Below are 21171 nucleotides of genomic sequence, written 5' to 3' on the forward strand. Positions count from 1 at the left end.
AGCACAGATCAATAGATCAAGAACCCTGGCTTCTTTCCTGAGCTCTACACATACGACTGCAGCTTAGGCAGCACCTCAGCAGGGGTTCTCAAACACTCCACCATTGTTGAGCTTGTGTTTCTACTAATTTTTTACAGTGCCTAGAACTACTGGTCTCAGCTCTGATGTACACCACGCTCAAATTGGGATGTGTGGTTCAGTCATTTTTATTTCATCATCTTCCCCTGCCACTGGTCTGGCTGCCCAACTGTTAGAAGCCATCTGTCACATGGTTTCTGGTGCTGGTCTTAGCAGCAAAGGTGCTCCTTCCACCCTCCCTCATACTCCTCCCAATGCTATGGAGGAGGATTTTAAGATGCCATCTTCTCCTTAAGTCCAGGTTCAGCACGGTTTCTCACTAGCTTGTCTTGAGTAGCACTGGCAGAGGGATGAAATTTTGCTTAACTTGCTGATGTTGGAATGTCTTACAGCCCCAGCCCTCAGGGTAAGTACTGTAGGACAGGAGAGCCATCATCCAGAGATGAAGGGAAGTATGGCTGCCCTGCTAGCTTGCTGTTATATCTTCACAAGCCACTGTCCTTCCGAGTTGAACTCATATAGAGTCCAAAGACCATCAAAGCAAAAGCTGTCACTCACTTTTATTCAGGTCTGGAGACCTGCAAAAAAAGCTAAAAAGAAGTCACTGTTCACGGTGCATTTAGCATATTTGGCAGTTAAATGTGTTTCTAACATGATTTTCTATAATGATCAAACCTAGGAAGTATGAGCATAGTTAGCACAGCTCTGCAGCCAGCAGGAAGAGCAGATCTCTCAACTGGCTCTTTGTTCTTTTGAGGTACGCAACAAGCCAGAGAGTGGAGTTAGTAACAGTAGTTGCATACTGATCTTCACCTTGTCTCATCAACTACAGCACCAGTCTCTCTGTATTAGCCAACAAGGGTTTCAAGGATTTTAAGGGAGATTGATCCATTATTCACAAGCTAATGGAAAACTACTCAGTACATGGGAGTCCATGGGCACTTTTCAACCACCTGACTATTTCCATCCAACAACTACCTAACAAGTAAAAACAAATTACAGAAAGTACCAATAAACGTTTCCCATTTTTCCCTTGCCTGCCCAGAGGCAAACCGACATGATGTAATTGGTACCAAATGCTTGCTTTCTTTGCTCTACTGGCAGGTCGATATTTTCATTTTTATTTTGTTACGCAGGTAGGTAACCACAGTAGAGGTGGAATAGCTCTTAAAGAAAAAAAAAATCCTCACAGATAAATGGAAAAACAACAAGCTGACAGAAGTTCTCACCACTATCTTTGTACTCATCACGCTGAGTAGCACTGCCTGTCTGTTTGACAACCCAGATCTGGAAATACAGGCCTGGGGAGAAAACGGTGCTCAAACCAACACTCCCCGAAACCTGCAAACAAGCAGAGCTTGTTTTTGTCACCTCAATGCCTTCGCCTCCATTTTTCAAAGAATGTACATGATAACGCTGTACCATAAGTAAAATGGCCAGAACTGCTTTACTTGCCCTCTGACCCCATGCTCTCTCGTATCCTTAATATGTACCAAGATATTACAAAGATGCCCTCATAACCTGCAAGACCACTGCGGCACTGTTCTGAAAGGGAGTACAAACTGTCACTCTAATGCTACTCCAAATGTTTAAAAAAAAAAAAAAAAAAACAAAAAAAACAAAACAAAAAAAAAAAAAAAACCAACCACTGGGAATAAATATTTGACACCGTACTTTGTTATTCCAGTTTTCCTTATGCTCTCAGTCAGACAAGACTGACACGGAACACATCTTTAAATGAAATGGAGTAAACAACCTCAATAATGCACAGAAGATGCAGTGGGAACAGCATTCAGTGGTTATCTAATCCTAGCCATTCCTCCCAACAAATAAGATTGCAATGCCTGAGCAATGCCAATGTACCACGCCTTCTCCCTGCTACTCCTTACTCCCATGTAAAGCCGCACATGGAAGGCAAGAGCAGGAGGCTCTAAGAGCAACAGGGTGGGACCACCCCTGCTCCCTGCCATCTCACACCGCGGTCCAGTGGCTTCCAGATGAATTGCCGCGCATCCCAATGATAGAAGCGGCATGGAAGCTGGGAACAGTCGTTAGCCAAGGGAATGTCGTGTCAGGGCAGTCGAGGTTCATTCGCCCTCTTTACTTTCATTAGACTTTAGGCAAGGATACAGATGATGGACATAAGATTAAGAAGCTTGTTAGGTCAAACTGACAGATCTAGCAGTGGCACATCATCGTTGTACTGTTAATTACCCTAGGTTGCTCATCCTACTCCCTCCACTTTCAATTATATAAATTCTATACTCTTACACCACAGTCTGGTTTGAGCCAGTAGGGCACTCACTTATGGAAAAAAGCTGTAACTTAGCATACTGAAAAAGCACTGACAAAGCCAAAATGTGGGCAAGGCAACATTAAAAATAAACAGGTAGGCATTGAGAGCAGAACACCACTACACTTGCATTCCTTCTCTTAATCTAATCTCGGAACAGTGGAATTTTAGGGTGTGCCGAAAACTCAGCAGTACAGTTTTCACTCTCAATGACAAGGGTTGCACATTACAACAATGTTTTAACCAAATTCCGAAACTCAAACACTTATCAGAAACAATCCATAGAGACTGGAAGCATAGACTGTGGAGAAGTAAATCTAGATTTTTTTTTTTTTTTATCTCTACAGCTGAGTATTTCTCTCATCATTCTTATAGGGAGCTTCTTCTGTCACTTCGTAGGAAGCGGCTGGTGACCCGCAGCGGCTGTGGTAGCCTCTTGGTGCAAAGACTCGGGAGGGTGCTAAGACAAGGGAGTCTACTTGTGGGAGTCCACTGAGGAAGGCCACCAGCACTGTCTCGCATCAACCATGTCGACCATCAAAGTTGTCTACGGCAACCGAGTTGTGTGACGTCGCCACCACAGGACACCTGGAGGCTTTCGCTGCTAGAGCAACCTGGTTCATCCTTACCTGTCAAACCCTCCATCCTGCTTTAATTTCTCCATGGGACTTGAACTGCCAGTCTGCGGCAAGAAAGGCTGACTTCATACCAGCCTACGCCTCCCATATCTAACTGGACCTCCTGGCCCTAACTGAAACCTGGATCACCCCAGACAACTCAGCCACACCCGCAGCTCCCTCCACTAACTACTCCTTCCCTCACATCCCTCGTCCCCCCGGCAGAGGTGGAGGCACAAGTCTGCTCATCTCTCCCCGGTGGGAACATTCTGCTCTTCCTCTCCACCTGAATGATCTGTCCTCCTTTGAATGGCACACTGTCTATCACTGCCCCAATCACTCTTGTTGTGGTTGTTCTTTATTGCTCTCCTGGCCATCTCAGCTGCATCTTGGATGACCTTGACATCTTGTTGAGCTCTCTCCCAAGGTACAACACTCCGTTGATTCTCCCGGGTGACTTCAACCTGCATGTCGATGACATTCATGGAAGCGGCCTTCTGTTGCTCCTACAGTCCTTTGATTTCTCCCTGTCCCAATCCTCTGCTACTCACAAAGCAGGCAATTGTCTTGACTTTGTATTTTCCCGTAACTGTGGTTGTCCCATCCTCTCCGTCACTCCACTGCATGTCTCTGATCACTTTTTCATTTCCTTTCAACCCTGCCGTACCACCAATTCCTTGCCTTTTTCTGCACCCATTGTCACCTTCCACCGCAACTTAAAATCTCTCTCACCTTCCTGCTTTGCCTCTGCCATCCTGCCCGCTCCCCCTTCTGCTGCACAATTCTCGGATCTATCAACAGACGACGCTACTAACATTTTTTCTCTCTGCCGTATCTTCCACCCTTGACTCTCTGTCCAGTATCTTCCAGACCAGCACGCCCCAGTGCCACCCCATGGCTGACTGATACGTTATATGCTAAAAGGACCAAACTCCGAGCTGCAGAACGAAGATGGCGAAAATCCAAGATTCGCTCGGACCTGAATGCCAAATTACTTAGCTACTTTTCACTCTGCTGTTTCTTCAGCTAAAACTTCCTTCTACCACAACAAAATACAGCCTGCAACTAAAAAAAAAAAAAAAAAAAAAAAAAAAACCTCACAGGCTCTTTGCCACCTTCTCATCCCTTCTGTGTCCTCTGCCACCACCTCCTCCTCCAACTTCTTTCAATTAAGATTACTTTCCTTTGTTTTTCAGAGACAAAGTCAAAGCAATCACTGACAAGTTCTCAGCATCACCTTGTCTGGTTTAAGCTGGACCTCCCTGCGAAGCTATGCTCTCCAAATTCAAGCCACTTTCCGAATCTGAAATCTCCAACCTTCTGATATCACACAGATCCACCACCTGCTCGCTTCATCCGATCCCACCGTCACTCCTACAGAACATTTCCCCGCAACTCTCCACCTTCATCTCTTAGATCATCAACTCCTCGCTCTCCTCTGGCTCTTTCCCACTCTCATTTTACCTCTGTTAAAGAAACCCTCCCTGGATCCCAATCTGGTCCAAAACTACAGACCGGTCTCCCTCCTCTCCTTCCTGTCTAAAACTCTAGAGTGGGCAGCCTGTAATCAACTGTCTGATTTCTGCACCTGGAACCATCTCCTCGATGGTTATCAGTCTGGTTTCAAAGTTGATCACGCTACTGAGATGGCCCTTCTGGCAGTGTCTGATGCTTTCCAAGCCACTAGAGCCACCTCTCTCTCCTCGGTTCTCATCTTCCTCGATATGCCCGCAGCATTTGACACAGTCAACCATTGGATTCTACTCTCCTCTCTTAGTCAGCTCGGGATCAAAGGAGCTGCACTGAGATGGGTTGAGTCCTACCTATCAAGTGGTCTAGGGGAGCTCTCGTTCTTATCCTCTGCCTCTCTGAAACGGTATCCCACAGGGCTCAGGACTAGGTCCTCTTCTCTTCTCAAGCTATACCTTCTCCCTTGGCCCGGTCATAGCTTCCCATGGATTCAAATACCACTGCTATGCTGATGATACCCAGCTCTTCCTCTCCTTTCCACCTGGAGCATCAGACATTTCTGCACGCATTGCTGCCCGCCTGTCAGACATCTCTGCAAGGATGTCTGATCACCACCTCCAACTCAACCTCTCCAAAACAGAGATTCTTCACCTCTCAGCTGGCCTGTCCTCCTGTGATGATCTGAAACTGGACAACTCACTCATCTCGTCTGGACTACTGCAACTCTCTCCTGTGTGGCCTTCCCGCTACTGCCATCAAACCTCTGTAGCTGATACAGAATGCTGCTGTACAAGTTGTGTTTGACTTGCCAAAGCATTCCCCATATATCTCCTCTACTCATTTCTCTGCACTGGTTTCCTATAGCTGCCCAGATCAAATTCAAGACCCTGGTTATTGCCTACAAATGCATCAACAGCAATGCTTCCAGCTATTTAGGAGACTTGATCAACCGCTACACCTCAACCAGACCCCTTCACTCGTCTACTTCTGTTTACTTGGTGGTCCTGCGCAGAAAAAGTAAAGCATGGAGGTTCTCTGTTCTGGCTCTGTTGTGGTGGAATGATCTCCCCCTCACTCAGAACTGCTGAAACTCTGTCTACATTCAAGAAAGGTGTGAAAACTCACACACATTGACTGAACCGCTTGTCCCATACAGAGTCGTGGGGAGCCAGAGCCTAACCCGGCAACACAGGGCGTAAGGCTGGAAGGGGAGGGGACACACCCAGGACAGGACGCCAGTCTGTCACAAGGCACCCCAAGCAGGACTCGAACCCCAGATCCACCGGAGAGCAGGACCCAGTCCAACCCATTGTGCCACTGCACCCCCATGTGAAAACTCACCTTTTCCAGACTCACTTCACCCAAGATCTCTCCAGCTGATGTATGGTGTATATATTCATGCACCGTAACTTTATGATCACTCCCAAATAGGCTTTTACACAGCCCCTACTCCTGTATTGTACATAAATGTTTGTGTACACTAAAAAAAAATTCAGGATTCATCCATCCTGCGTTTTATGCACTTACTCAAGCAATGAACATCGGTGCATCAAGTGGAAAGTAACAAACTAGGTTTACTTAATCACGTCTGCAACTGTCTCTCTTTTTTTTCTAATGTAATGCACAAATTTGTATTTTCACTGAGATGTACATCGCTTTGGAGAAAAGCATCTGCTAAATGAATAAATGTAAATGTAAGGTGCATCCTGCTGTGAGCAGAAATTGTAAAGGCCTTATAAACAGTACAGGTGGTCCCCAATTTACAATAGCTCGACTAATGATTTTTTCGACTTTACAGTGGTGAGCCGGCGATAAACATTCGGTTGAAACCATACTTCGAATTTTGTTTCCCCCCCCCCAGGCAAGCGATATGCAGCGATACTCTCTCACAATGCTGGGCAGTGATCCTCATCTCCCAGTCTGCCACACTGTTATGTTTTGTACATCCATAATGTCACAGAAACACCCATCAGTGTCTCCTGCTACTAGTAAGAAAGAGGAGGGCAATTACTCTAGAGGAGAACTCAAGATAATTGCCCAACATGAAGGTGGCAAGCCTGTAGTGGCCATTGCACGTATGCTAGGTAATATTGTTCGGTAGGTTAGGTGTATTAAATGCATTTTTGACTTAGGATGGGTTTCGCGGAACCTAAGTAACTGCATCGTAAATCAAAGACCACCTGTATTAAGCAGACTAGAGTAGAAGGTCCCTCTGACCACCACAGCTTTAGCACTTTCTATTACAGGGCTGCTGTAACTTGGTAGCCTGACCTCCGAAACGCATGGTTGGATTGGGGGCGGCGGGGGGGTGAATAGCGTACTGATTTGTCCTGGGAGATGCATGCTCCTTTGGTGGGAGGCAGCAGTGGACATCACTTGTGTGTCAAAGCAAATACAGACCTCAACTGACAATTCAGAGGTCACAAAGATTAAATCCCACATGACAGACACAAGGGAATTTGGCTGCCCAGAATGAGGGGAAAGGCCATTTTTTCTTTTGTATTATTGCAGTTCATTCTTTTCATGTGCGTTTGATCTGAATTAAGACACGCAGGGAAACCAAAACTCTAAAACAGCCAAGAGCACCTCTCTCTAATTGGTGGTGCCTGAGGGCTGCCTAAAGTGAAAACTGGAGTTGCCATGGTGTTGCGTAGACTTTGACCAAGAGGCTGTGCTGCTCCAGGTCAAACTGGTTTGAGTCTCAGAAGCCTTCATTTGTGCTAGTTAGTCTGTCTCTCTCTATCCTTAAATCACTTGTCCATACCAGAGTCACAGTAGTCCAAAGCCTATCCCAGGAAAAGGGCATTAGGCTCATCTGGGGACACCCTAGGCAAGACACTAATTTCTCCAAATTCTGCACATTTTGCGCTTCCTTTCAGCACCTCCTGAATGAAACCATCTGTCTGTAAAAATAACTTCAATTTTATTCATGGCCTCACTGTTCAGAAACCATTATGACTGCCAGTGTACTGCAAAGCGTTCCGCTATTTAGTACTCACAGCTGTTTGACACTTGTGAACTTGCACGTAAGCACACATTCCTCACATTCCAAACAGGTGCACTCAGCTGATGACATTCCTGCTGCAGGTGCAGTTCCCTTCTCTCTGCCTTGTTTGTCTCAGAACATGTCAGTCAAAGCAGCAAGGAGGGTGTTGGGTGGCTGCACTGTCTAAAGGAATACCAACCTCATCCATCACACTCTTACAATCCTCTTGTTAAACCATCAGGAGGAGCATTAGATCAGTGGACTCCTTCACCTGCTACTCTGCTTCCAGAATGTGCCAGCTGAGCACAGGAAAGTCTAGAGTCTTGAGGAATGGAGAATATCATTTCCCCAAAGTTCAGGAGCTTCTATTTAACCCTTAAGAGCCAAGGCCAGCCAAATACCTGCAACCCATACCATTATAGGCAGACAAAGTGTATGAGGTTTTTAAAACTTTATTCCAGTTTTGAGGTTCAGCGCTGCCACCACACTATTTAAGCAAGATGAGGGAGAGGGGAGGAGGGGAAGGGGAAAGAAAAAAAAAAAAAAAAAAACCCACTAGGTCAGTTGAGGTTTTAGAGGGCAGGTGGGAACCAGCATGTACTGCAGGGTTTGAGGTGGGCTTTTAGATCATAAGAGCCATGCGGAGTAGGGAGGCAGGGAATTCAGTGAACATTCCAAACACTTTCCCAGGTCTTCCAGCCTGATGTGAGACAGACAGATGGTGAGGGCAAAACAACTGAGGGTCTGCCATGCCACGGATACAGTACTGCAGGAAGCAGATTCTGACTTTTTAAAAAAAAAAAAACCCAGCCGACCCATTGGCTGCTGGTACTGTACATTAATTTGGAGCAGCTCTGCGGTGCGCTAACAAGTGGTCTGGCCTGACCCATAGCTCCAGCGGAGCTGTAATTACCAAAAGGACATGAACGGGGGCTGGCGTCAAGGCCAGCCCATCTTCAAACGGCATGTCAATTAGGCAAGCTGGGGCTGACACTGCAGTGACTCCTGCGGCTTTCAGCTTCTTTAGGGCGAGTGCTTGCTGACTAAGCTAACTGCATGCCTCCCCCCAACCCAGTGCACTTCAAAGAGGAGCTGGAGGGATTATTAACATCTGAGGAACAGGGACTGGGTGCTGAGTCATGCTGCCTTCTCCACAGGGGACAATAATGCTAATGAGTGAGGGGGTCCCCAAGACCCTGCTGAACACTACACCATCTTGCTGAACACTTTTGTTGAGACCTCCCAAGCTGCATAACCCTCCTCCCCACAGGACCCTTGCTAACCACCCCCTAACCTCCCAGGACTTTCAGCTCAAAACTCCACTATAAAAATCTCTCCCTGTCCCCAACCCTGTCTACAGAACCCCAATCCCACCCCCACCACCCAGCTTTTCTGTCAGGTCCTGCAGTAGCATACATGAGTACAACCTTAAGACTAATACAGGTCACGGGGGTCAAGACCAATGCATGCCCCACACAGAAAGTCTGCCCATGTGGCCGAAAGGCAGGTCAGAAGCGCAGCTTGTCATGCTCCCACATTGTTCGGATGCCTCTTGTGTTTTATTCTTCAGTTTTCCCTCTTCTGAGTTGTAAACAATACTTACCATCGTGTTGAAAGCTAACAATTTAAAAATTAATAGAAAAATGGATTAGACAAGCATTGTCTCAGTTAAATGTACTAACTAAAATGGCTTTAGAAACTTTAGCCTTGTCAACTGGTCCAATTTAAAGTTTATATGTGCAGCAAATACTTCATCAATAGCACATTTACAAGCTAGTAATGGCAAGACTGCAGAAAGGAATTTAAAGTGAGAAAAACACAGCAGTATTGCAATCCCATCTTCCAGCAGTCTGATAAACACTTAGGAAACATTTCACATTCACGTGTACTGATACACCATTGATAGTCAAAACGCCACCTTTAGACCACCACAACGTATGATGACCGTGGTCAACAACAGGACCCACCCACTTGTGTGCACCCACTTGTGTGAAGAGTGAGAAAAGGGATTTTGACTAATGGGGACAGGGTATCGGGGGCAGCATAGCAAAGGTATGATTTAAGGTGTACTGATTACTATCAATTGACCTTATTGTGTGCATTTTTAAGTGAATGGATGTGCATGACTGCCCTGCAATGGAGTGGCATCTCATGCAGGGTAGACATGTGGTTATGAGTAATGCATGGATGGATGAGGTGAGGTATACAGGGATTGTAGTTTTCTAGTTTTGGACTGGAATGGTGGAAGGCCAACAGGCTAACACCAAGAGAGAGTCAACCTCACTTGAATATCTCCTTTTAATGTTATCAGTTCACTGTTATTTAAGGGCAGAGCTCAAACAGGCAGTTTGGGTCTCTGGAGCAGCTGTAGCAAAAAAGCACCCTCACTGGGTATGAGCAAAGGCAGCGCTCATTGTGGCACTTACAACAAAAAGCTAAATTCAAAAACAATCTTTCTGTGTGAATGTAATGTTTCAACAGTGAAACACTGAACACCTGCAACAAGTAACCGACATGCATTAACGTAGAGGAACTGCTTTGTCTTCAAGCTTTAATATAACCTCATTAAGGTTTATTTGAAACAACCCCCCCCAAAAAAAAAAGCCTCTACAGGACCTCAGCACCTTGTTACTCCTGGTGAGAAGTGTCCCTTGGCAGCCTCTTCAGAAGTAGAGAGCTAAAGATTTCACTTTTTTTCATAAAGCAGATAGCTTAACAGAGGCTGAGATACTCTGAGCTGACAATGTCAGCATGAAACCTGCATGCAAGGCAAAACAGGGAATGACACACTGGGTCTGTAAAAATATACAGTTCATTCAGATGTACATGTATACACACACTGCTCAATTTTAAAAATCTCAATATGAAACATTTTTAAACATTATTCAATGCATTACTTATATTAAATAACAGCAAGACAGGAAATTGCTTTTTCCTTAGGGCTTGCAGCAAAAGACTTTATTCACCCTTTTTCTCTCCCTGCTTAGATCTCAGATCTTCTCCCTCTTCAGAGGAAACACCCATACTGCAGACTTCTGGTCTCTATCCAGACTCTGGGCCAGCAGGACTCATCCCCTGTCTTGCAAGGACCAACATCCCACTTGCACTGATGCTGACTGTGCTGGAAGATGCTGCCCCGATCGATAAGCTGTTAGCAAAGCTTACAAGCAGGATGGGGCAAACAATTTCTATGTGAGAGCATTACGTTCACGAATACTGATGAGCTAGTTTGCTTTGGCTACTGGACCGGGTCCTGCTCTGCAGTGGGTCTGGGGTTCGAGTCCCGCTTGGGGTGCCTTGCAACGGACTGGCGTCCCATCCTGGGTGTGTCCCCTCCCCCTCCGGCCTTATGCCCTGTGTTACCGGGTAGGCTCCGGTTCTCCGTGACCCCGTATGGGACAAGCGGTTCTGAAAATGTGTGTGTGTGTGTGTGTACTTCAACATTCCTTAACCCCATAATAAACACTTAAAATTTCAGTTGCTGATGGGAAAATTTTTTCTCTTCAAGCCTTAAAGGAAAGGCAGCTATCTACTTATCAAATCTTCTACATGCTGCCACCACTGTCATATGAAGACTAATGGGAAAAGCGCGCACGCGCGCACACACACACACACACACACACACACACACACACACACACACACACACACACACACACACACACACAGGCTGAAGCCGCTTGTCCCAAGTGGGGTCGTGGCGAACCGGAGCCCAACCCGGCAACACAGGGCACAAGTCTGGAGGGGGAGGGGAGACACCCAGGATGGGATGCCAGTCCGTTACAAGGTACCCCAATTAGGACTTGAACCCCAGACCCGCCAGAGAGCAGGACCCAGCCAAACCCGCTGTGCCATTGTGCCCCCCTTAACGGGAAACACTCGATACAAAATTTGATGAGCTTTAAATCAAACAAAGGGCTTTACTGGTGAATTTAAAGAACCTGAAGCTGTCCTAAAACAAGGTGTAAAAACATACAGCTGAACTACTTACACAATCCTGGAGAGCCAAGTCTATCCAGCTTTCCCACCATCCTTATACCACTATGAACTTGATTGGGGAGTCACTCCTGTCTGAACCCAATTAAATCAGGTAGTTCAAATCCCAGTTGCAACAAAAAACTTCCTCTCCCTCATTTAACTAGTTGAATAGCTCTGATGTATGGGGATATAAGATATGATGGCTTTTTAATGTGCTTCCTGGAAGATTTATCAGCATGGCTTCCTGCAGGCTATTAGAAGAAGCATTGGGGTAGGTACACTGAAGCAAACCTCAAAAGTCCTTCTCCAACATGCTCATGGACCCAAGGAAGCAAAGGCACTGGGCGTCTCATCTCCCATAAGTTTACTGATCCCCCTACCCCTTTACCAGTGGAAGGGGATAAATTAAGAGAAGGAGTGCAAAAAAGAGGTAGCGAATCCAACAAGCTTACAGATCTGACAGTTCCTGAGCAAAGCATCTCCCTTCACAACCATGACCACCTAGGCAGGATTTACCGTTTTACTTATTTAATGTGAGGGGGGCCGGAGGACACTGAAGACAAAAATCAGTTCACAGAGGCAGAGCACCATTTGCAGGAATCTTGCAGTTTAATTGGTACAGAAGTTGAAGACCCACTGGCAGGACAAAAGTAACCAGGCACAAGATTTATGCCAGAATCTGTAGAGGGCAAAATATAGAGGGGGAAAAACATTTCTCATCAGAGAGCAATAAAAAAAAAACTAAAATACTGTAAGTTAGCAAGTAGAAGAAGAAAAGCAAATCCAGTGAAACACAAAGATGCCAACCTGATACATTTAAGATTAATGTGTGCAGAAAACTGTAGCGTCCACAAGGAAACCCCCAACTGCATCATATCTCAGAAGACCACTGGACCAAGAGAACAATGGCCTCACCCAGTCTTATTCTCATTCTTATGCATGCATGCATTTGCAGCTCATGAGGAGGCCTGGGCACAAGTCATCTGCAGATATTAGGATTCCAAAAAGGCAACAGTTCCCATTCTCCTGCAGTGCATGCTGTGCATCAGCCGAGACCAGAATGATAAAATGTCCGGAGCAAGGTCAGTGGCAGCCCCCAGATGGTCCTTCCCTAAGGGGTGGTGGAAAACGAAGTACTGATCGCTCACAGGGATTCTGGTAAGCAGGCATGACCCTGCAAACTGAATACTGCATTCCTCGTCTTTTTGCCTTCATAATCCAATTTCATTGGCATCCTGTCAGCTTTCCAAACCCCTAGCCTGCATTTCAGGGCCTGCACCAGCAATCTCAGGCAGAATTTACCCTTCAATATCCATGTATAGGTTGTTATTGACTCCAGGTATCAAGATTCTGAACTCAGGGCAGAGACCAGCCATTTGTGCAACGACATACTCGTCTTCTGTGGTGCCCACAAAGCCAGAACACAAACACAGACAGCTCTGCACAATGCTCCCTCGCTCCAAACTCTTAATTTTATCATCCAATTCTGTATGCCCAACTCCTTAACAACACTATCGATTCCTGAGAATCGAGAGTGTCTTCACTAGTGTGCATTTACCCTGCTACATTCACCATAGTTTGGGATGACCCAAACTGGTGGCTTTCACAAACTGCCCTTATATTCACAGGAAAAGTCTACTCTTTCAGGCCAACTGACCATCCTCCATTACACCGATTAACACACGCAATGGGGTGAGTCGTTCTCATTAGTTTTAGTTTAGTTCAGAGCTGAAGATGGTATCTGTCCATATGACAATAGCTCCCCGCCTGCTTTGGAACAGACACAGTGCCAGTCCATTGATTCACTTGATATTTAGACTGCCAGCTAATTCTCCATTAATGACAGAAAAACCATTTCATTGCTCGCCCATGCCACGCACAAGTATTCCTGCTTCACTAGCTATGGCAGTTCTATAAAATCAAACAAAGGAGGACAAAGCATTTCTTGAGCTTCATATGGCAGCTGATTAGGAGGAGCTAACTCTAGAAATGATCAGTGTACTCTTGCCATATCTGACCCAACAAAAACCACCCACAAGTGATCTATCTTCAGTCTCACCAGCAAAGACCTTCATCAGTCAACTAATATTTATCCTGGCTGTGACCAGTAAGGCTCACCTCAGGCCAAGAGAATGACTCTCTTAACACTTTACTGTGAGAGCCCACAGTACCCTCTCACCTCTTTTCAGCATCTGAAAACCAAAGAGATTCAAGCTAGTCAGGTGTTGTCCAGGGTGGAAACAACATTTTAATGTTTGAGATGGCTGGTTCAATCGCAGATCTGCATGCTCCAAATTGAAGATGATGAGCCAGAGGATGCCAACGGGCAAAATCGCACATTCAGCCCTTTCCAGGGACTGCTGTCCGTGTGGCCCACTTTGCCACAGTCCCACGGCTCGTGAGCCCAGACTCCCTGTGTCATTAGCTCTGCTGTAATCCAAGAATGCCTGCTATCAGCTTCGAAGTCTCCTCCAAAGGAACAAAGAACTGTTGTTGTTTTCCATTGCTTCCTTTCTTTGTCTCACATGTATTTAGAAGAGCTAATAGTGATGTTGGGACGAGCTTGTTCGTGAATAATTAATTTTGCACTGCAGCCACGTGGGGAAGGTAGCCATGGCAAGGTCTCCAGAGTGCCCTTTGGGATAGCAGTATGCCTGCAAAGGTCATGATGTAATTTGTATGGGCTTTGTGCTGGGGTGTACCTGTAGGAACAGACCTATAAATACCATAGGTGTAACCTCGCTCGCAGTGTGACCGCACCAGGTAAAAGCCATTACAAAATTGCTCTTCTGCTCCTGGGGCCGATTCAGGAACTGCTCCTCACTTTATTAATGCATTCTCTGTTGCTTCTGTTGCTGTTTCTGACAGTGAGATCTGCAATTTTTTTTGGCTGAAGTGCCAGATGTCCCTGGGTTGTAAGCTCCTTTTCCAGGCGTTCACGTCACTGGCTAACAATGCTACAGACACTGCATCTCACAGCCTTCAGAGTAGAAGGAGGGAGTTTTATTGAAGAACACACTCCTGCAGCACTGAACCACAATACTGAAGCCAGGTGGGAACACAGGAGAGATTTAATTGGTAACGCACCATATGGTAGCTTGTTTTACAATTATGCTACTGGGAAAGTGCCAAAGAGGGGGGACTCCTTGGTAAAAGCCACCAACAGCATGCTGGTGAAACAGAAATACAGGAGGTGACTGCAACAACTGAAGCCTGGAACCTGTGCTGCTGGTGGGACCTCACAAAGCCAGGCTTGAGGCAGCCTGCAGAAGACAGGCCAGCGGTGCTGAGAACCCCTGCTACTCCAGTTGCTCAAGGTCACTGGTACCACCTGACAGACCTGCAATACTTTACATGACTGCAAGTCATCCAAATGCCCTGTTAGTTAATAAAAAGAGGCTATAAATTCTAGACTGAAGTGATCCATCTCTTTCATAACTTAGCCTCTTGTTAATGATCTCACTTGTCCTTAACGGCCTTCATAAGTAGCAGTTAGTCCTGAGGAAGAGTGAAGTCTTTCAAAGAGGTTGCTAGGGACAGTTCATGCTGGCTCACAGCCAAATGGCTCAACGTCAGGGCTACCGCCGCATATCTTTGCAAGTTCTGCTGGCTCCACTGGGAAGCAGCTCTGTTCTGGGACCAAGTGCTGAACTTAACCCCCCCCCCCTCAAGCCCATTTCCTTTGATTGATCCCATTGGTTCCACAACCCATAGTATGTTTCCAGGGCTAAGTCCAAACAGCCCTTAACTCTGAACTTCACAGTGCATTTAAGCAATTTTTAATCTTTATTGATAGAAGGATCGATAGCAAGAGAACAAGCACAGTTGTTACTGTATTACATATCTCATACTGACAATTATTGTTGTATAATTCAAGTAGCATTCCCTGGTTCATGAGCACTTCACTTTCACCCCACAACTTCCAATAATATGGTGCTTCAAGTGTCCAAAAACTCGAGAGACTTTCTTCAGCCTCCATTTCTGGCCTGACAGCAGAAACTACTCTTCCGTGCTGCACTTCTTTGGATATTGTGAAGGGGAAAAATACGACCAAACCCCCACTGGAAGGGCGTATCCTCCTCTGGGTAGCTAGACAACAGAGGACGATCTTCTTTCTCCAGTTGGTTGGGACACTCTCAGCCAAGACCATCAGCTCTGAAGCTTTTTTCTTTAGTGGTCTGGGGCATGCTGCCACAAACACAATTCTCGTGACAAAGCATTGTTGTTGTGAGAACGCCTCTCAGTTGCAAAGCATCTCCAGCTCTGAGTTATGAATTTAAGTGATTGCACCCTTTTGGCCCCATCCTCTATTTTGATATTTTATATTATCGTGAGGGAATGACACTTACATTCCTCTGTTGTGTATTCAGCTGTTGGATAGGGATTATGGGCGTGCACAGTGATACACAAGAGAGGACAAACAAAGAAAAAGTGCTATGGAGAAAGGAGGATGGGGAGGAACAGGGAGAAGAAAGGCAGGGGGTGGAAAAGAAAAGGGAGATGGGTTCACTGAGCTCATTGCTTCTGTTATTCAAGTTGCTATGCATACATTAATAAACACACACACAAAAAGTTCTCAGGCACAAAGAGAGATTGAAACCCACTGGAAAATAGCAACACTGTGCCCCAAAAACACCTGTAGACCTGCCCATGCATACCCAGAAACTTGCAAGTGAATGGGAAGGACACATTCATCTCATTAGAGAACTTATTACCTCACAATGTGTCCCATTCAGGTGACAAGCTGAAAATTTTAGGCTACATTTTTAAACACCTAACATATAATTTATCATTTTTGTAAACTAGTCAAGCAACCAGTCCACAGTTGTCATGTAACTGAATGCTCAGCAATCCAGCAAAACCATGGCGTGTGAAACATGTTGAGCCACATCTGTAGCACCACATCTGTAGTACATGCAGAACAAAACCCAAAGAGCTGGCCGAGTCAAGCACTGACTAGAAGCAGACAAGTCATTATGTTACGCCATTAAAAAGTTTGCTGGAGTTACCTTCATGAAAACCAAACGGGGGAAAAAAAAAAAAAAAAAACACTGCAACATAAAAATTCCTGACTCTGTGGCACCACCCCAAGACATGAGATGAAAAACCATTTTCTCAAAGTTCTCACAAAACGGGAAAAAAAAAGATCTGACTATGAGAACTATGACTGGTGGCTTTGAGAGTCTGGCATGTCTATTCTGGAGCCTCTGTTAAGTGCTCTTCAATGCTTAAACCGACAGCAAAGCTGTTAGGGATTCGATGATACACAGGAGCAGCCCAGGAGCTGTTTAGCAAAGACTAGGACCTGATACCAACGTAAACAAGGAGACACACCGTGTCACACAAGCAGTATAGCAGAGGGCCATTGGTGTGAGGAGGGCTTTCCTTCTTGTCTCCTGAAAACTCGCCTTGACCACACCATCGAATCACATCAGCTGCAAGGGCTCTGCCTGTGGCAGTCAGTGGACTGGTGTGCTCCTGAAATATTAATCCTGGGCCCTGCTCTGCAATCAGCTCTGGTGATCTGATCAGCACTAGTGAGTGCCAGTGATCAACCCTAGAAACCCTGTGATTACTGCCTGCAAAATCCTGCGATCAACCTTTATCTCCCAGTAATCATCCCTAAAATCCCACTCATCCCTGGCACAAAATCCAACAATCAACACTAAAAAACTAGTGATTATACTACAGCCCCTGTGATCACAGCAATTTACCCCACATATATCTTGAATATCCCTACCACCCACCGATCACCTCAAGAAACACTGTGGAAGTGCCTACTCCATTTCCCTACCACTGCTTCCCTGCCCTTAGAGAACTGGTGCTTCTCTCAAAAAAAACGCCCAGTGATGCCACTGACAAGGTGACAGGCAGCTCCACAACTGCAGCAATGTCATGGAGGCTCCCTGGTAGTGTAGAAGGAAAAAAATAAATAGGAGAGGCAAACAGTAAGGGAAAAAGGGTGACACACCCAACTGCAACCAACAGAGGCTTGGCCTGAACACCTGTTGGTCTGCTTTGTTGGGTTAGACTCAGGTGCGCAGAGGCTGACCCACCACACATTGGAGTCATCTTCAAACCAAAGGCCTTGTATCACTCAAAAAAATGTTATCGCCTGGGCCCTTCTTCAAACAGGACACAATGTTTGAAAACTTTTTAATCACAGCAATTTTAGTAAACATTCATATACTTATGACACTTCTCCAAAATTACTTCTATTGTTAAGCTGTAGAATGCTTTGTGTTTTTAAACAGCTGGATGACTTTTACAGTAGCAATTCAAGGTAAGCCCAAATGCAGGGCAGCACTAACTACTGCGGTACCTGCTGTCCCATGACAGATCTGTACATCAAACCATTCATAGATGACACTTTAGCTAAACATGCATATTAGAATGGAGGGCTCTTATAGCAGACAAGCATAACAATCATGAGGACCCTAAGGCACAGTACCAACTATTAGGAAGAACACACCGAGTCACTCATACACTCACTGAAAGCACGTGAGTGGCAAAACAGAGCTCAGAGTAGGCTGCCAAGATTTGACATTTTTTCCTTTAGATGATGCTTTCACAATGTTGTGACTTACACTGATTTGTCCATTTATACCACTGGGATGTTATAGTCTTATTTAGGGCGAAGTAGCTTTGCTCACAGACACTACAGGAGGTGGGATTCATTTACATTTCTTCACTTAGCTGATGCTTTTGTCCAAAGCGACTTACAACGAACATTATGTAGTGTACTAGCACATGCACCTTATTCACCAAGGTGACTACACTGCTAGATACACTACTTACAAGGGGTTACTCATTCATGCATCAGTGACACACACTCACTCCGTGACACTCACACACTATGGAGGAGCCTAAACAGCATGTCTTTGGACTGTGGGGGGGAAACCGGAGCACCCAGAGAAAACCCACGCAGACACGGGGAGAACATGCAAACTCCACACAGACTGAGTGGGGATCGAACCCATGTTCTAACTTTCAAACTTGGATTCAAACTTGGATCCTTCAAGTAGAAGGTAACCACTATGCTGCCCCATTGAGATTTTAATTCAAAAATTCATATTTAACATCTTCAAGAAAACAACATTAACCATCACATGTGTGGGTCTTACAACTCTGTACTCCCAGCTACCCCTGAGGTTGAGTGGCACTCCTGAAAATCACAACAGAAACAGATCTTACTGGGAAAAGTCATGAGCACAGAGCTACTGAGAAGTAGAGGAGTGTGTGTTTCTCACAACACAGTATATTAAGGCACAAAAATAATAGTGGGAGTAACAGTGATGTCACACAAGCGGCGTCTCCAGTCCTCAAATCCTCACTTGTCCTTTAGAGTGACACGGCGGTGGGGGAAACCCACGATGTGCGATCGCGTGTGTGTTGGGGGGGAGGGGTTATCTGCTTCCGTTTCATCCCATCCCCAAAAGGTCACGGGATCGCCTTAGCCGCCGGACACGCGCCACCTCGTTCCCCCCGAGGCTGTGTGAATGGTTGACTGACGGCGCGAGCGCCTCACCTTTGAAATGCCTTCTATTTACACTACGCGTCGTTTCTCGGCTTTCCCAAGAGTAAAGAAAAAGCTCTTCGTATATCAGTATTTTTGTCTGAATCGCACCAGCCGATCTCCCTACATTTCATATACGATTTTTACATGAAACAAGTTTTCCCTAAGGAAAAAAGAATGACAGACGGAATTAAATCGCAACTGCGCCTCTCTGCGCCGATCGCCGTGGGCTTCAGCAACCGCGAGCTACACGTTCCACTTTCCACGTCGGGGCGAGCAGCAATTAATAAATTATTCAGTTAAAACGAATTATTAAATTCCTGTTAATATTTCATCACATTCCACTGATTCTGCCGCTGGGGAAAATCTGAGACACACGGTCAACTTGACCGTCAAGGCAAAATAAAATATTAAACCGCTATTGCGCTGAGCTCTCTCAGACTCAGTGTCTGAGGCGATTTCAAAGTGAAACGTCGGATGTCGGTCCACCAGACAAGTGCAAGTTACACACATAAACACGCTTTATAAATCGTGTACATACGCTGTTCATCAAAGCAGAGTGTTGATAATACCACCACAGGCATGATAAAACCAAGGCTTGTCCCGGTGTTTCTGCACAACTCTGTGACTGAGCACTACTAGTAGGACTAGACTAGTCTACTGTGTTAGATTTTGTTATGGCTGACAAGTCAAGACAAGTTGATACGAATTTAATGTATTTGCCACCGTTGCGTTGTTTATTTCGCCGACTTACCGGGTTTGACCGTCTTGAGGCGCACGGGCTCCCGAAAGTGGCGGATGACTGCCAGCGTGTCCCGGTTGGTGAGGCCGCTTACCGGGGTGCCGTTCACCTCGAGCAGCACGTCCCCGGCGGAGGGCGCGCGGCCGCTGTGGCACAACAGCAGCTCGGACCTCACCTTGACCAGGTGCGGGAACTCGCCGAGCTCGGCTCCTCCGCGCACCTCCAGCGCGGAGCTGAGCTCGCCCGCGCTGCCCCACGACACGGAGCACTCCTGCACTTTGCTGGACCAGTGCTTCTTCTTCTTCAGCGTCTTCGACATGACGTCCTCGTCGTTCTCGCTCCCGCTGTCAGTCGCCTCACGGATTCAAAAAAAGTCTCAGTTAAAGAGAGCGCTTGTTCGCGCGCGCGCGCGCCGTCCCTAGGACGCGACAACGCGAAAAGGAACAGCTGCGTGACGAGAAACGATCATGCCTCCCATCTCTTTTTTCCCGCTGCACTTCAAGTGTTCATTGCGGTTCTGTATCCATGTGGAAAGCGAATTATAAAAACACACCTCCAGCAACAGCGTCAGACGCGCTGGGTTACATGCACGACACGCACATCTGGTTACCCTCCAATGACTGGGGCGAATGTCGCCTCATTACGGTCGGCCTCCAATCAATAATCGATCAAACGTGGCAGGACAGCCCACGTCCCACACGTCACCGACCACGAACGGGATCCCGCACGGAGCGGCTCCTCTCCATCACGCTGCAGTGTGCGGACGAAAACAGGTGTCTCTAACCTGGCGCACCGGGAACGCAATCCGACTCAGGGCGTCACACGGCCGTGGCGTGGCGCGCCGCGGCAACGCGAGAGACAGGTGCGCTCCTCAATCCCGAGGGAGGGCGCGCGTGCTCAGCACACCCAAGGGTCAGTTGCCAGCGTAGCTCCGTCCCTCTAGGCAACCTCACCAACTACTTATTAACTGACAGGGAGGAATAAAATCTTTTCCTTCAGCCCCTGTTTTAGGGGGGGTTAGAGGGAAAAAAAAAAACCGCGTCAGTTCCTCTTCCACTTAGGTTCCGATAACCCTACATGCTGTGACGAATTATTGAAGAACTTTTCCCAGTCATTTTCACCTTGTTACGAGTCGCACTGAGGGGTGGGCGGGGAGGAGCAGTTCTGATTGCCACAGCTTGAAGCCAATCGCCATGAGGGACAGGGGGCCCAGCGCGCCGAATAATAACCAATGGTGGTGAGGAGGAGGCGGGTCTTCCGTGGAGGTCGTCACCCTCCGTCTCCAAACGCACATCGAGGGATTGCTGCTGTTGACTCGTAATGTTCGGTTTTGCTCGTGTAACAAAACTGCTAGAACAACCTGTCTGTATAAATAGTTTACCGCTCGAAGACTTTGTAATATAATTAATTTTTAATTGAAATCATAATCCTAAAAGTAAAAAGCATCTCAGAGATTCTGTAATTTCCGTATTTCAATTTCAGGAGATCGAC

General features: G+C 46.4%; 1 protein-coding gene across 1 annotated transcript in view; it reads right to left on the reverse strand.

Moving 5' to 3' along the window:
- The window catches only part of LOC108939281 (membrane-associated guanylate kinase, WW and PDZ domain-containing protein 3-like), a 115035-nt gene extending 94234 nt beyond the window's left edge, over window positions 1-20801 (reverse strand). Inside the window, 1 exon segment of the mRNA XM_029246481.1 lies at window positions 19693-20801. Within this exon segment, the coding sequence (XP_029102314.1) occupies window positions 19693-19999 (307 nt within the window). The 5' untranslated portion in view covers window positions 20000-20801.
- Between the last annotated feature and the right edge of the window lie 370 nt (window positions 20802-21171).

This window comes from Scleropages formosus, chromosome 19 (genome assembly GCF_900964775.1).
Source record: "Scleropages formosus chromosome 19, fSclFor1.1, whole genome shotgun sequence".
Classification (NCBI taxonomy): domain Eukaryota; kingdom Metazoa; phylum Chordata; class Actinopteri; order Osteoglossiformes; family Osteoglossidae; genus Scleropages; species Scleropages formosus.